The sequence below is a fragment of the Lepidochelys olivacea genome (assembly GCF_965140295.1).
Source record: "Lepidochelys olivacea isolate rLepOli2 genome assembly, chromosome: 6".
NCBI classification, from domain to species: domain Eukaryota; kingdom Metazoa; phylum Chordata; order Testudines; family Cheloniidae; genus Lepidochelys; species Lepidochelys olivacea.
Window position 1 is genome coordinate 12,207,861 of NC_140416.1, and position 17,279 is coordinate 12,225,139.

The 17,279-nt window shown below is 44.5% G+C and overlaps 1 protein-coding gene across 1 annotated transcript in view; it reads right to left on the reverse strand.

Moving 5' to 3' along the window:
• LOC311521626 (acyl-CoA (8-3)-desaturase-like) overlaps positions 1-15,653 on the reverse strand; it is a 30,861-nt gene extending 15,208 nt beyond the window's left edge. Inside the window, exons 1-5 of the mRNA XM_084630010.1 lie at positions 15,279-15,653; positions 5,186-5,296; positions 4,448-4,645; positions 2,987-3,088; positions 2,632-2,760 (exon numbers count right to left, since the gene is read on the reverse strand). Of these exons, the coding sequence (XP_084486136.1) occupies positions 2,632-2,760; positions 2,987-3,088; positions 4,448-4,645; positions 5,186-5,296; positions 15,279-15,506 (768 nt within the window). The 5' untranslated portion in view covers positions 15,507-15,653. The remainder of the gene's footprint in view (positions 1-2,631; positions 2,761-2,986; positions 3,089-4,447; positions 4,646-5,185; positions 5,297-15,278) is intronic.
• Positions 15,654-17,279: the final 1,626 nt, after the last annotated feature.

Sequence of the window (17,279 nt, forward strand, 5' to 3'; positions counted from 1 at the left end):
TCAGTTAACCTCATCACTGGCCAGTATGGGGAAAAGGAAGGAGAACAATCCCTGCAGTCTCTGCTGGTCCACCTAGTGGATAGGGGAACAGGCCAGGGACCTTCCCCTCTGGTGGGACCCACAGTCCAGGTCAACTTCTCCTGTATCCAATAGGAAGTTGGGGGGGGGGGATGGGGGGAACCCACGCCCACCCTCTACTCTGGATTCCAGCCCAGGGCCCTGTGGATCACAGCTGTCCACAGTGTTTCACGTAACACCTGTGTGATAGCTACAACTCCCTGGGCTACTTCCCCATGGCCTCCTCCCAACATCTTCAGTATCCTCACCACAGGACCTTCCTCCTGATGCCAGATAGCGTTTGTACTCCTCAGTCCTCCAGCAGCAGCATGCCCTCTCACTCTCAGCTCCTTGAGTGCCCCACACTGACTGAAGTGAGGTCCTTTTTAAACCAGGTGCCCTGATTAGCCTGTCTGCCTTAATTGGTTCCAGCAAGTTCCTGATTGTTCTGGAACTGCCCCTGTTACCTTACCCAGGGAAAAGGGACCTGCTTAACCTGGGGCTAATATATCTGCTTTCTATCACTCTCCTATAGCCAACTGGCCTGACCCAGTCACAGTTGGAACTGTTAGATTGGTCTATAAGGGGGAGAGGTACCACTAAGTAGCATTGTGCAAAGCTCTAATACAGTGGGTGTTAGATTGTGGCGCATGGAACACAACCAGGTGATCCACAGAGCTGCTTTTGTCACAGTGGTGAAGCACCAGGAGGCATCACCGCTTGAATACTATCTGTCTTGATTTTTATACTAAGCCCATATTTTTATGGACTTTTTTATTGTGGGGAGGCTAAGCCATATAACTGAGTGTTGCTCTTTGTCCTGAAGATAGTGGATTTCTCATTCTCACATGTTCCACGGGTGAGAGTTCTGTCTCCAATGGTCAATAATCTCATCCTTCAAGTTGACGGTTCCATGGTACCACAGGAACATAGCAGTGAGTAGTCAGTCTCAGAAAGAAAAGATTCTCAGGTAACTGGGCTAATCCCTGGACAGTTTTGAATATTGGGACCAAAACTCTGCAAATCATTCTGTATTGCCTGGAGAGCCAATGCAGAGAGAGGAGCACAGAGACAATGTGCTCTCAGAGGCCTTGGCTGATGAGTAGGCAGCTTGTGCATCCTGAACCAACTGGAGCTTTTTGCGGGGTCTGTGGTTCATTCATAGATATGATGAATTGCAATAATCAAGCGTGAAGTTCACAAATGTATGGATTACTATGAACAAATCAGTGTATGACAGGACTGGATACACATTCTGACCAGTCATATATATAGATGAGGGCATTTTTAGCAGTCAGTTATTTGAGTATCTCAAAGTAGTGGGTGGGTCATTGCTTGCTAGGTAGCTGTTCATTGGCAGGAAGGGAACATGTGCAAGGGTCAACAAAGTTAGCAAAATTAATTAGCAAAGAAACAACAAAGTTCCTGTCCAGGGAGAGTGCCTGATACCCTGCTCCCAGGTGGAGAAGCTTCTCAAAGGAGGGAGAGGACTACAAAAAGAAAAGCAGGATGCCCCAAATGATCTTTCCCCTTGCTCTGCCCATGGCATTCACGACATCTGAAGAACAAAGGAAGCAGCATTGGACTATGGGAGCGATCCTAATGGAAAGTTCAGCCAGTAGAACTGCTGAAGCATGTGGGGAGAGAGACTTTGCTTTGGATTTACTCATTTGTTAAATTAGGCATTAGTTGCATTTTACCTTTATTTTACTTGTAACCAACTCTGACTTTTATGCCTTGTTACTTGTGTTCACTTAAAATCTCTTTGTATTTAAGAAACTTGTTTTATCTAAACCAGTGTGTTTGGACTGAAGTGTTTGGGAAACTGCATTTCAGGATTTGTGCACATCATTTTCTATTAATAAAATGATAGACTTTCTATGAGCTTGTATTGTCCAGGAGAAAGCTGGGCAGTACAAGACGTACATTTCTGGAAAAAGCCTGGGATTGGGAGGGTGCTAATGTCACCCTGCAGTGTGGGTCCCACTCTAAAGCCACTCTAATGTCACCCTGCAGTGTGGTTCAAGAGTGGCTGGCTGCAGCACTCACACTCTATAGCTCAACGTGACTTACATTCTGAAGGCTGTGTGAGAGCAGATCAGGAGTGGTAACTACTGCAGCAAAACAGTCTGAAGGGCACCCTAGGTAAGAGGGCTGAGGTGACACAGCTGTTCATCAGTCTAGATTGTATCCTGGGCATGTCACAGAGAGGAAGTAGGAAAGGGAAATTAATCTGGCGTCTTAAGGAGACAGAGGTGAGAATCAGCCCATCCTGGTGTGTGGTACACCTATCTGATATAGGCAAATGTAGGCCACAACAAAAGCTCTCCCTCATTTGCTAGTTGCCTTTTGCCCTGTTTTCCTTTCATCTTCTATTCTCTGTTTCTCTCTTCCTTTTTCTGTTTCTGATAGAACCCAAAGAGATTTCAGGCAGCAGATCTGTATCCCATCCTTGCCCCTTGCAAGATCCAGTGATTAGCTTGTTCCCAAACATACACCCTCCTGATTTCAGATGCTTTTAGCATCATATCTTTTCAGTGGTCTAAATAATTCCTAACTCACCCCCACACTCACCTCCACAGAGAGAATCTTTCCCAAAGCAAACAAGGAGGGATGCATTGCAATATCAGGGTCCTTTTGGAAGCAGTTGGGCTTGGCATGGTGCTGGGAATGATGGAGAGACCACCACTGTGCTGAAAGCCCCTACAGGAAAGGAGGAGACCACAGGAATCAGACTACAACACTACCAAAAATTAAATCACCTCATCTGTCACATATTAACCATCTTCCCAGTGTTGCACCACATTCTTCTAATTACATGTACAGTGCAGAATGTCAGTGTAATGCCATCTAAACTGAAAGGGAACCACCCCCAATGGTTGATCAGTTTTGCAAAGCAGGGTGAACACCCCCAGTATCAGGCACTTACCTTCAGATGGCTCATCACAAACTCATGAACCAAGTGGTTCCATTTGGTACTGCTGAAAACTGAAAGGTGCCCCAAATCGTGCTGCAGAAAACCAGCCTGAGACTGAAAAAGAATAGGATTCATTCAACAAACAGGGCCAGGTTTTAGTACACGGCTGCATCAGGGCCAGGGTGGTGGTATGCTCAGTCCTACCAATTCCTTGAAAACTGGGAGATCAGTGCTCCCCAACTCAGTGAGACCTTCTCTTCCTAGTACCAGGGAGATGTCCGTTCTCTCGAGTGATGTTCTCTCCCTGTACAGTCAGTGCAAGCCAACCCGATGAGAATGCCCTCTGCTGATAATGAAGGAAACCTTTTGTATTGTCAATATACTCTGTCCTAAGGTACCCCTCTGTGTGCAGTGTCCCCTGCCTGAAATCTGTTGAGACTCCATTCAGTGAACTCAAAGGCACTTGCTCCATTTTCACTATCAGAGCATTCAACCCCAGATTGGTAAAAACGTGTTCCTGGTACCAGTAAAGCATTTTTTTCACACTACCAGCTACTTTGGTGGGACGAGAGTAGTGGGTGAAGGGAGGGTTGTGAACTAAGACTGGAGCTAACTCTACAGAAGTAGTTTGAACTCTGTAGAAGAGTACCCTTCCTTTAAGAAGAACCCTCCTCTGGCCTCCTGCCATCTCCTCTGAGCATTAGTAATGCCAAAGGACCAACCAGGCAACTGTGTCTTTCAGTGCTTCTGTGTCCTCAGCTCCAGGGCACCTCATGCTCCCATTTGGGACTCAAGAAAAAGCTTGGTTCATACACAGAATGTGTCTCGAAGTTCAGACTCAAAAGATCAAAGACCAGAAACAACCTTTTTGTTATAAGAAGATTGTGTGGAGTGAGGTTGTCTAGCAGACTATGGGAAGGAGATGTACTGATAGTTCTGACTTCATTCACTCAGTCAGAATAAAACAAAAGAAATATTCCACAGGGTTGAGTTCACTACATGCAGCATCTCTGCCTTAGGCTAACTTCTTTACACAGACTCCTGGGAGAAGCTGTGACTAGAGCTGCTGTGAGCCCCTTAGAAACTGCATTTCTGCATCATTGCCTACTGTACTTCCACCAGCTGGATAAGGCTGAGGACTTGAGAAATTGTGAGCTCCCCACATCCATCACTCCTATGACATTTTCTAAGGTGCCTCTGACAAGAACAAGACCAAGACAAGAACTCCAGTAACTGTGAACTCCCCCAAATCAGGATTCCAACAGCATTTGCAGTCCTCTGAGTACCTCTACCTGAACCTTTTATCTTTGGTATTGATACAACCTGAGGTGAAGAAAGAGCATCCTGCTAGTCAGGTGACTAGTCACAGGAAAGATAAGGGGGATGGCCATGTAATAGGAATATGTAACTGGCCCCGAGTGTAAGGAAGGGTAAGCTGGTCCCAAACTACATTCTGTGGGTTGAGGACTTTACCTGAGAAATGGTCAGCAGCACTGTAGAGATGAGGAAAGGCACTAAAGATGTCCCAAAATACCAAAGAACAAACCATCCAGCAACATCCAGCATCAGAATGTGCAGGAGAAGCAGGAAGAAGAAGAGGTGGTTGGGGTTGAGGAGTCCCATCCTCTCGACGGTGGTGTGCAGCTCCCGGAAATCCTCTACAAGCAATTTCTGTGGAGAGACCCAAAGTTACAGCACTCTTCACTCTGGGTTGGCAAAACAACAGCTTAAGGAGCCGGCAGGTTTACCCTGCTTCTGCTCTGCAGAGAAGCCAACATGGCAATGAAGGAAACATTTTACCAACCGGTTCTATACCCTCTGAAAGGAGACACTGCAACACTACGGAACAGCTGACAGGCTCTGTCAAGCCCATTGCCAGTCTTTGTACCACTGGGGAGATCCTGTGGCTGACGCATTCTTCCCCACTGTCGCTGCTATGTGGGATTCACTGTGGGAATTGCGTATTGGGCAGAAGTCTGTGAGAGACTGGACCGGCCATTCCCAGTGTGAGTCACTATGACACCAGGGGAAGCTCTCAGCCAATGTTTCTTCAGCCTTCCTCCACCAGACACTCTGGTTTCTATATGCAATGTGAAGTCTATTGGGGGTTCTGACAGACTGCACATGAATGGAAATGTGGATTTGCATTTTTCTAGAGCATCCTCCCAATTCCAGATCCAGTTGTGTTTCTGGCCTTTTGTACAAACTCACATTTTTGGTGGGCTCAAAGCTTGGTTGATCCAGGGCCAGCTCCCCGATCTGCAGTGAGCTCATGTACTTTCTCACCAGCCCCTTATCAATGTGAAATGCCTCAAAGGGATCCTGAAAAAACATACAAGTGAATGGAGTGAGAAAAATCCCAGAAGATATTACGCTAACATCTTATTAAGAAGATATTAAGCTAGCCGAAGAAAATTATGTTCCATCTCAGCAGGAAGCAACTCTGGATTAAAATTCAGTAAAATACTGTATGTTTTCTGTTCTATTCTGCATCTGAAATCAATACATTAAAATACTCATTAAAAAAAAAGTTTAACTTTTATAATACCCTAAACTGAGTATGCCTCCAACATTTAATTACAAATGTATACTTTCATATAAAACTCAATTTATTTCAAAATATTAAATCATGTTAGATCTGTTTCAAACATGAAAAAAAAAATCACAAAAAATATCAAAATTGTTCCCCTTTCACTGGGTTCAAAACAGACCCCTTTTCCTTCCTTCCTTCCTTCAATTATTTGTGAATTTTTAAATCAAAACATTTATCCAAAACATTTTTAAAATGGTTATCAGTGTTTCAGAAATTTTGTAAATAAAAAATTAAATTTACAATAATGATTTGTATGAAATAAAAGTTTTGATAACCATTTCCATCATGTTTTTGGTAACCCTTTTAATAAAAAAAAATGAAAAAAAATCAAAACATTCTGCAAAAAATGAAAAGTTTCAAAAAGGTGAAGTTTTTTGGGACAAATTTCATTTTCACAAGGTAATATTTTCCATGAAAGTCTTTTTGTTCAAAAAAATTTCAGTCAGGACTATGTGTTGTATTTAAAAATAGCTTCAAGAAAAAATCCATATGATAAATCTGCGCTCATACATTTACTCTTAAGATTACTGGAGATGTGGCATTAAAGGGGTATAAAAATTGGTAAGAAAGAGTCATTCTTGGTAGTTTGGACAATGTTCGATGGATTCAAAACATCTTGCTTCATATCTGGGTCATCTGAAAGAGATGCTCCTATTACAGAAAAAATAATCCTTGAAAATTTGAAAGACCTCCTCCGGTCTCTTTCAACCCTAATATAATATAACAAAATATTTTGAGAGAAATGTTCATTTTGTCTCATTTTAAAAGTATCTTTAGTATCTAGAGCTTTAGTATAATCTATTTGAAAATATTGGTAAAACGTTTCCGTTAATTTATTCAACGGACATTGTAAGCACCTTAAGGCAGGAACTGTCTGTTTGTACAGTACATAGCACAATGAGGTCCTGGTCTATAACTGGGACTCTTAGGCACTACTGCAATATAAATTAATTGTTAATGTTATCAGTAATAACACTATCTGACAAACTCTAATGGGACTTGATCCTACTCCCATTCAAGTCAATGGAAAAAACTCCCATTCATTTTGAATGGTGAAGGATTACGCCTTTAGTATGCATCAACTGTCTTATAATGAAGCTTTAGACAACTCATTAACTGACACAGAGAGAAGATGGGTGGGGTATTAGACCAACTTCTTAGAAGATCTCTGTGTAGCTCAAATGCTTGTCTCTTCTGCCAACAGAAGTTGGCCCAATAAAAGGTATTACCTCACCCACCTTGTCTCTCTCATATCCTGGGACCAACACCACTACAACAACACTGCAAACAACTTGTTAATTGCCAGTTTTACAATATTTCAGTTGGCAAAATGTTGTTAGACCACATGCCCTCCAGATCCAGCCACAAATAATTTGAACAAACCCAGTCGCGAGCTCCCATGCTCTTTGACCTTCACGACATTTTGCTTTGTGATCCATTACAAAATACAGAGGAACAAAGAAGTAGGATAGCAGAATATTTTTTTAAATGAACCTGCTCCTTTGTTTTTTGTATTTTCATGACACATTTTCTTCTCCAAAGAGCAACAAATTCTCTTTCTCATGTCCTGAACCTCACAAATATAGATAGATATTAATGAATGAATGCAACAAACTAACAAACCAAAGTTCAGGAACAATATTTAGCTAGGCTGTGCCCTTCTGGCCCTGATCTCCAAGTCAATACTCCCAGACATTGAAATTCTGCCCGGCTTTAGGTAGCCACTGACAAAGAGGCACCTGCTGATCCTCAAGAAAGAGTCAAATTCCTAGCATCACTTGAGTGGAAGCCACCACGTAGCACAACCTCCAGAAGATGCTGTGATAGTTGGAAACTGCGGGTGGTGTTTTGAATCAAAGATGCCATTAGCATCACAGCATATAGGCACATTTATTAACCATAAATCTATGCTAGTGGTGCTGGAGTCAGGACTTGTGGTTGCACATTAACCAGCTGAGTGCTTTGAGAGAGAGGGTATGCTCAGAGCCAGAAATATGTCCTCTCACTTTGCCAACATCATCCAAGCCAAAGTCAATACCATCTGTGAAGTGCTCTCCATTTCTTCATTCTCCTCTCCCTCCCCTCCTGAATTTCTGTCTTGGAATCCAGTTTCTTTTATTATGTCCATCTCCAGCCTCCAATCCCATAACGTATTTCCTCAACCTTGTCCACTCCCAGTCATTCTCTTATCCTAAATCTCTCCTCTGGTTTTCTCCCCTCTACCTCCAAACATGCAATTATAGCTCCAGTCCCAAAATATCCTTTTGACACCACTTGTCTCTTTAATACCCATATCCCTCCTCTCCTTCACCTCTAACCTCATGTGAGCAGTTTACTTCTGTGCCCTCCATTTCCTTTCCTCCAGTTCTCTCTTTGACCCTCTACAGTATGAGCTTCACTCACTTCAGAGTAACCTCTGTCACCTATATCCCTAATTACTCTCTCCTTTAGCCGTTTCAAATGGGTCTCTTCTCCATCATCCTTATCCTTGACCCCCGCCATTTCAGACACAGTAGAACAAAGACAGAAAAAGTTCCAGTGGCAGAAGATGAGGCTAGACAAATTTGGACTAGCAGTAAGGCACATGTTTTTAATGGTGAGGGTAGTTTACCATTGGAACGACTTACTAAGGGCTCTGGTGGATTTTCTATCAATGGAAATGTTTAAATCAAGATTGGATGTTTTTCAAAAAGATATCGTTTAATTCAAACAGGAATTAATTCAAGGAAGTCTTATTGCCTGTGATGTACAGGAGATCAGACTAGTTGATCACAGTGGTCCCTTCTGCCTTTAGACATTACAAATCTCTGAAACAGATACTTCTCTGCCCAAGGCTTCCATTGTTCTCCACTTTCTTGGTATCCTCTTATGTTTTTGACTTATCCTTCTAGGACCTTCACATACTCCTTTCTCTATCAGAGTCCTCCAGGTCTCTCTTCTTTTCCTTTACATTCTCTCCTTTGGATAACTATATTCAATGACTCTCCCGGGTTCGGGTATCACCTCCACGCTGTTGTTTCCCAAATTTACCTCTCAACCCCAAACTATTACCATCAGTCCAGTTCCACTTCTCCACCTGTTGCCTATATTCTCCCCTTGGAAATCTCATAGCTACTGAAAAGTCAATGGGCCAAACACATTTCTGATCTAAGATCACTGACTTGGTGGGGTTTCACCAGAACTAATTTGCTCCAGTTTCCTATCTTCCAAGTTGACATCATGGGCATCATCTTTGACTCTTCTTTTTGCCTTTCCTCACAGACAGATTCTGCAAACCCAGCCACTTATTTCTCTACAACAAACTAAGATTTCTGAGTAAAGGAAAGATTAGGGAAAAAGTACTTTCCCTCCTTGTGACCTTTTCTTGAACCACTTTACAGCCAAAATGGCACAGGCTTGAAAGCTGAAATTAGCAGGGAAACAACCCATATCGAAGGGCCTTTGAGACTATATCTACACTGCAGCAGGGTGGTGTAATTCTCAGCTCAGGCAGACAGACACACGTGAGCTCCGCTCAAGATAGTGCACTAAATATAGCAGTGTAGCCATGGCAACATAGGCAGTGGCTTGGGCTAGCCAGTGAGGGGCTGTGTCACCACTTGCCCTGCAACCTGGGGTGCCTCCAAACCTAAGCTCCTCACAATCAGCCTGCAGGTCCCACCCGGAGTGTCTGTGTATAGTCACAGCCCTGGTCCACCAGCTCTGACTCTAGCAGACTGCCAGCAAATACTAGCCACACTCTGGCTCCCACCAGCTTTGGTTACTACTTGCAGGGTGACCCCAACAGGCTTCCAGTCCCAGTTTTTGCCCCCACAAAATGTGTTCTGCACAGTCCAGCCCTCTCCTGGACAGTCCGCTGGTCTGGATTGCACCCCATACTGTCCTACTTACCCCCTTACCAGCTGGGGCGGGTGGTGTGTCTCATTCTCTCCCTCTCATGTTCACGACCCTGCTCCCCAGCAGCTCACTCCCCCATCCCTCTGCTTGTTCCCATCTCTCCAGGTAGCTCCTAGCCCCTCCAACTGCCCATCCCAATGCCATAGAACCTGCTGGACCCAATATTCTGCCCCATCCCTGCTAATGGGGCATCACCCAGAAGATTCTGGTGCCTGTTTGAGCAGCTGGAGGGAGGGTGCATCCCCCATCCCAGGCGACACAGACTGACCAGTGCCCAGTATTGGTAACTGTCCCAATGTTTGTGGGACAGAGCCTGAGTTCAAAGGACTGCCCCACGTCTCTCTGTGCTGTAAAGTGGTTCTGTTAACAGCCCAGTTTTTTCCTACTGGGTCCATGTATGGTGCTGGGCTTGAGGCACAGCTGATGCATACTTCAGGTGGCAGTCAGGTGGCCATATCTCCCCCCAAGAGGTCTGGAGCCTCTGCTATCGCACTGCAGAGCTGACAGCAGAGGCAGCACTTTGTGGGTCACCTACAAGCAGCCAGGAGACCAGACAGCCCTGCAGTGCCTCATATCTATCCACAGAAGGGACTGTGCAGGCCCCAGACCCAGCCAGACATAGAGATCAGAACAGAGCAACAGAAAGATCCCTGAGCACACGTAGCCCTGTTGCCTGCATGCACCAAGCAGTGGAGCTGAAGGTAAGAGAGACCTGGAGAAGGGGTCTGGTGTCTGCACTGGCCTGGACCTGCCACCACATTCCTTCCAACCCCCTGTATAGCAGATGATAGTGCCAACTTGGCCCACTCATCCCTGCCCAAGTCATTACTCAGGGTTAACGCCAGCCCAGGCCAAGGAGTTGAATGTGCAAGTGACCATTGATGCTGGTGTTTGGACAGGGTGGGGGATCCTCTTTATGTATATTAGGGATTATTTTTTCCAACATGTATTACTTTGAACATTGAATTTAATCTACCGTATTGTTGCCCAATCAGCCAGTTTTGTAAGAGCCCTCTGCAACTCTTTTGTAAGAGCCCTCTTGCAATCAGCTTTGGATTTATCTATCTTGCAAAGTTGGAAAATAATACAACTTCACTGTTCACCCCCTTTTCCTGATCATTAATGAATATGTTAAACAGCACAGGTCTCAGAAACCAAGGATCTGTACTGTTCACCTCCCTCCATTGTGAAAACTGACCATTTATTCCTATCCTTCGTTTCCTATCTTTCAATGAGTTACTGATCCATGAGAGGACCTTCCCTCTTATCCCATTTCTACTTATTTCCCTCAGAGCTGTTGGTGCCAAATATCACAAGACTCATGATAAAAATCACTAGAATTGGCAACACTATTGTAGGCCTGCGACTAGTCTTAATTTTGTCAGCCAACACGTTTAGTCAGTACAATACAGGACTGGGAGTTAGGAGAACCCAGGCTCTAGTACCCGTGTTTGTCACAGTCTTGCTATGTGTTCTTGCACATGTCACTTAAGTAGTCTGTACTCAGCTTCTTTGCCTAAAAATATGGATAATAATCCTTACCCACACTTGTAAAATGCGGTGAGATCTTCAGATGAAAGGTAATGTGTTAACCTAGAGTATACTTATCATCTCAGGGCTAGATTTTTACTTTAGGCACAGTCCTGACCAAGCTGCACCACTCCAACTGTATGTTGGGATGCCTTGTGACTCTGAGCCACACTTCTGAACCACAATTCTTTCCTCCATGCTCAGGAGACCTATACCAACAGTAAACTACTTCCTCCTCATGCTGGCTCAGCTACTCTGGCCCATTCACTTGCTTGGGGTGGTAGTAAGCAGGTGAGTAACCCCACTTACTCCTTTATAAATGAACCAAATGTCAAGGTAGCTTACTCATGGATGTAGGGAATTTGTTACTCCCTTTTAGAAGTACGCAGTGCAGGTAACAATCTAACCCTATGTATATAAAGCATGATATATAGGCAAACTGTGTATTTCTTAATAATTGTTTTGGTGTATAAGTACTGTGGCGACAGACATGTTACAGATAGCTATAGTATGATACACTTTAATGCTACCCACACCTTATCTGGGTACAAGGAGCACAACAATAAAGCAGGATGGAAAGTGAAAGCAGGTGATGGCTAGCTTTTGATAATGGGCTGATCAGGGAAGGAAGAGAGAAGCTAAGATGGGGCCATAGAGCAGAAAGGGCATGGAGAACATCAGCAGTTCTGTTACTGGAGCTGACAGCTGTTTGGCATTATGGCATGAGGTAGCAAGACACCTTATGTAACTGAGTAGGTTGGATACGCCTAAGGCTACTAGTTTCTCCATTTGCGTGTTCCTGTTGGACGGCCTGGATACATAGACAAAGCAGGAATGACGACATTATCATTTAGACTAGTCATTGTATCTTTCAAGGTGCTTCTATAGCCATGACCATAGTATCAGAGTGTCTCAATCTTTTATTATATGGATCTGTACAACACCCCAGTAAGTTAAGGAAGTGCTATTATCTCCATTTAACAGATGGGAAACTTCAGCACAGAGAGATTAAGTGACTTGCCCCATATCTCACAGGGAGGCTGAGACAGCAGGTACTTGAACTACTGTTCTCAAGTCCAGTCTACCGCCCTAGCCCCTGGGATATCTCCTTTCATTCACCTGATGGCTGTAGAGTGGCAGTAACATCTAATGGAGGCAAAGTCTCTAATGCACCTTTTGGAAAGGATAGTACTAACAAAGAAGAATCATGAGCCACATTCTTAAAAGGACCATGCACTTTTTTTGTGAAAGAATTTTATTTTAGATTTCCTTATTACCTCTGGCCAGCAATCCTGGGGTTACTGTAGAGAAAGTAATTGTGCTATTAAGGAAGTACATTCAGATCAGTCTCCTTTTGTAATAAAACAAAAACCCACACGTAAGCACACAATCTGATCATGAGGAGAAAAAACAGCTTCCTCATGAATTCCTAGCTCCACTACATCCCTTGGAGAAAACCCACCCTCTGAGAATAAGGCAGTCAGCATATCAGAGCCACCCAACTTCCTCACAAGCTGATTAGCTAACTGGTGGTTACCTCTTTCCTCTTGATTCCACTTCCCCTATCTGAAAGTAGTCAGGGAGCTCCCTGCACACTTCCCTCCATGGTGAGAGCTTCAAGACCTTGTATGAGATGGACAAGGGAAGGAAACACACATGATTCCTTCCATCCCCTCATCCTTCTACAGTGAACCCCAGTCCCTTTTATTTCCTGCTTCTATTCCCACAGGCAAAAATCAGACCAACACACACAGGATTGGTGATAAGGAGGTGACATCCAGTTCTGAAGTAAGGCTGATATTTACCAGTATGTCTTGACTTGTATTTCATCACCTTTTCTAAGGAATATTTCTTTAAATCAATAGTGCCCCTCTTCCTTCTTATATTTCTCATGCTGCCCTCAATGCAACTCCAGGGATGCTGGAGCAGTTTTTAATAGTGGGGTGCTGAGAGCCATTTAACCAAACTGTAAACCCTGTATATAATGGAAACCACTTCAAGCCAGGGGGTGCTGCCACACGCCCAGTTCCAGCACCTATGTGCTATTCCCACCCACCCAGTCAGCTTTTTGGTGTGAAACCAGCTAGGAGTAGTGCACAGCTGATAAGATCAAGGTGTATGGATCAGCTTTCAGGGTAGGAAGGTACAAACAGTGTTCTAAAATGCTTCAAAATTGGAGGTTTACATTTTGAAATTTACTACCAAAAATGATATCCCAGCCCTATGGATTGGCTAACATATCCCAAACACCAGATGTGACTTATATGCGGGAGCTGAAAGTGCAAGTGCAGTTATTTTTTTTTAATATATATATTTTTAGGAAGATTGGAAAGGGAAGCAAGAAGAACACCATTTTTACCTGTTAATTTTGTTTCCCAAAACACAGTTAAGAAGCAGGAGAACCGATGAAATTGCAGACATCTTTAGCCCCTTTCTAAACACCACCTTTTCTTTCTCAAGTCCCCCAGCATCTGATACTGTATCACTTAGCAACAAAAATGAATTATTAGCCATTTAAGGAAAGGGTGAGAGAGGAGTTCTTGCTATTAAAAAGCCAAAAGGAGAAAGCGAATAAAAGAAGTGATAGCCACTCCAAAGGGGAGCAAGAAATTAACTTTTATGTGAAGAAAACTGAGCAGTAATACAAAGAAGAATTTAAATGCAATACAGCCATAATGTAGCCCAATGATTTCATTGGGACTGTAGGTTGTAAGATGCAGCTGTATTTTCAGTCACAGACCAACCGTCATAAAAACTCCTAGGTGAAGAAGGTGGATGAATCAGAAACAATTTAGAAAAATACCTTTTGCTAGTAAAAACTGTCTCTCTCCGATTGTTTCAGGTTGGGCCATAGCCAGCTGCCCAAGTCACAGAGGGTGGCATAAGACTGGAGGCCCCTGAAACAGGGGGTTACAAGGGTATGTTTATGGTCTGCCAGCATACACTGATAATAGGATGTCAGATAATTGAATTTCTGAGACTGATTTTAAAGAGGCATATAAAGGGACATCTACAGTTGGGCACTAGGGACTGAGAGCAGGAAGCATGGCCTATGGAATATTGGGTTTTGGCTTTGTTTGTCTGCTCAGGGATATCCTTTCACATCTACATAATGTGCCAAGAGTTAACAGATTCTTTTCCACCCACAGAAACAGGAAACTCATCTCTTAGGAACCTGTGACTCCTAGTTCCTCAAAACGGCAGAGTGTTTTACCAGCCAGTTATTATTTCTCCCACAAGAATCCCTCTGTCACGGAGGAGGGAGGGATCTGAGCAAACAGAACATTTGTTTCTATCTATGGGCATTAGGGGAGGCAGTTTCTTCTGCCTCTCAACTCCCAGCATAAACCACCTCAAGTGACACATCTGTCTATGGGCACCACACTCCAACACAGATTGAATAGGGAAGTTCCGTTGGCTAGAAGTCACCTGAAGTCACCAGCCTAGTGATATCAGTGATATAAAGGATCAGATAAACACTGTGCAGTTTAGGGTGATCGCAGGCACAAATCTCTCTCATATGACAAGTACCTTTCTCCTCAGCCTGCAGTTCTGAGACCTTGCCCCTTCTGTTGTCTTGATAAATCAATCATTGTCTATAGCTCTCCAGTGCAGCTGTCTTAACCCTACAGGTTTCAGAGTAACAGCCGTGTTAGTCTGTATTCGCAAAAAGAAAAAGAGGACTTGTGGCACCTTAGAGACTAACCAATTTATTTGAGCATAAGCTTTCGTGAGGACAGCTCACTTCATCGGATGCATACTGTGGAAAGTGTAGAAGATCTTTTTATACACACAAAGCATGAAAAAATACCTGCCCCCACCCCACTCTCCTTCTGGTAATAGCTTATCTAAAGTGATCACTCTCCTTACAATGTGTATGATGGGCCATTTCCAGCACAAATCCAGGTTATCATACACATTGTAAGGAGAGTGATCACTTTAGATAAGCTATTACCAGAAGGAGAGTGGGGTGGGGGGGGAGGTATTTTTTCATGCTTTGTGTGTATAAAAAGATCTTCTACACTTTCCACAGTATGCATCCCATGAAGTGAGCTGTAGCTCAGGAAAGCTTATGCTCAAATATTGGTTAGTCTCTAAGGTGCCACAAGTCCTCCTTTTCTTTTAACCCTACAGAGGCCAATTACTTGGGCCCTCCCCTCTGCTGCCACCAGCATGGCATCCTGCCCCACACAATAATTGATAACCCAACTAACCCACCCCCTGCGCCCCAGTTCAGTTCCCCGCCCTGCGCTCGCTAATAAACCGGACGCCTCTGCCGCTCACCGTGGCGTCCTGCCCCGCGTAGCTGCTGATGACTCGGGCGCCCCCCGGGTGCCGCCGGTAGAACTGGCTGATGTCATAGACCTTCCTGTCGATCACCAGCCACCGCTCCTGCTGCGGGTGCCCCTGGCCCGTGCGGAGCCCGATCTCCTCCCAGGTGAAGCGCCGCGGAGAGGAGCCCGCCAGCTCCGGCTCCTCCATCCCCGCCTTAGGACCCCGCAGCGGAGCCATTCCCCGCCTGCTGTCTCACCACTGAGACCCACTAAGCCAGCTGCTCCCCTCTATCATAACCAAACTGCGCACTGTGAGCGAACCGACCCGCCTCTGCCGCGCCCGTCCCTAATCTGTCCGCCTGGACATGCCCTGGGGAACCCATTGGCTCACGAAGGCCCACCCACAACTTCACTTCCCTAAAGCTGCATCCCATCCCATCCCTCAAGAGCCCATTGGTTGCCCCGCTCTCTTCAGTCCTAAGCCAACTCACTGGCTATCCCGGCAATCAATCGAGCAGGACAAATCCCAGCCGGGCACTTTACTACTTTATTTTTAAGGGGGCCCACGTTGCTAAAATCACTCCCATTCGCCTTTTCCCGCTGAGTCTGTGGGAGCAGGGGAGAAGAGCTGGATTCCCTAGCCTGAAGCTGCTTGTGGAGGGACAGGCTCAGGCTGTCAAGTGAGACTATCCTGCTGCCACCAGCTGTGGCACCTGGTAGATTCCCCTCTGAGCTTCAATAGCTAGGACAATACATAATGAAGGAGACAAGGTGGGGGAGGCTGCAGAGGTGCAACAAATGATTTGACTAGCATGCAGAACTTTTACTTCTAGTGATGATGCACAAAATAGAAAAGAGCCCCGACATGGCTGTCACAGCCTAGACTGAGTTTTCAGGGCTGGCAATTAAAAATGTAGTGTAACTTATGTTACATTTGATACAAAGGTCATTGAAAGACAATAAACATGAAACCCCACGGTGCTATCTTTACAGACCCTTTTCAGAGTAGAACTACACTTTACATTACTTTGACCCAGACCATGACAAATTTTAAAGATTGTCATTAACACTTTGAATTGTACCTGAAGTGAACGATGACCAGTAGAGTGCATGGAGCACGGTGTACAATATCATATAAACATATAGTCTAATATACAGTAAATGTAGTATGTAGGTCCTAGTCCCAAGATGCAGGCAGGGATGGGTGTTTTGAAATATTTAATAGACATTTTTAAATGGCAATCGGCAAGTTAATATTGAAAAGCCATACAAAAGAAGTATATGTTTTAAGGGAGCATCTGAATGAGAACAGGGCACTTGGCTGCCACACAAGAAGAGGAAGGGTGCTCTAAACTTAAGGAGCAGCATGGAAGAAGGGGCAAATACAAGAATGGATGGAGAATGTAACAAGGAGAACACTAAGGAAGATAGTATTGATTGAATGTCAGCAATGAGAAAGGAGCTCATCAAACAAAATGTATGACAAATGCTATGTTATAGGACAATGGCTTTCAACCTGTGGTCCTTGAACCCCTGGGGGTTCACAGACTATGTTGAAGGGGTCAGCGAAAGGTGACTATGAAAACAGAAAGAAAAGGAGTACTTGTGGCACCTTAGAGACTAACCAATTTATTTGAGCATGAGCTTTTGTGAGCTACAGCTCACTTCATCGGATGCATACCGTGGAAACTGCAGCAGACTTTATATACACACAGAGATCATAAAACAATACCTCCTCCCACCCCACTGTCCTGCTGGTAATAGCTTATCTAAAGTGATCATCAAGTTGGGCCATTTCCAGCACAAATCCAGGTTTTCTCACCCTCCATCGCCCCACACACAAACTCACTCTCCTGCTGGTAATAGCTCATCCAAAGTGACCACTCTCCCTACAATGTGGTAGGGAGAGTGGTCACTTTGGATGAGCTATTACCAGCAGGAGAGTGAGTTTGTGTGTGTGTTTTTTGGAGGGGGGTGAGGGGGTGAGAGAACCTGGATTTGTGCAGGAAAT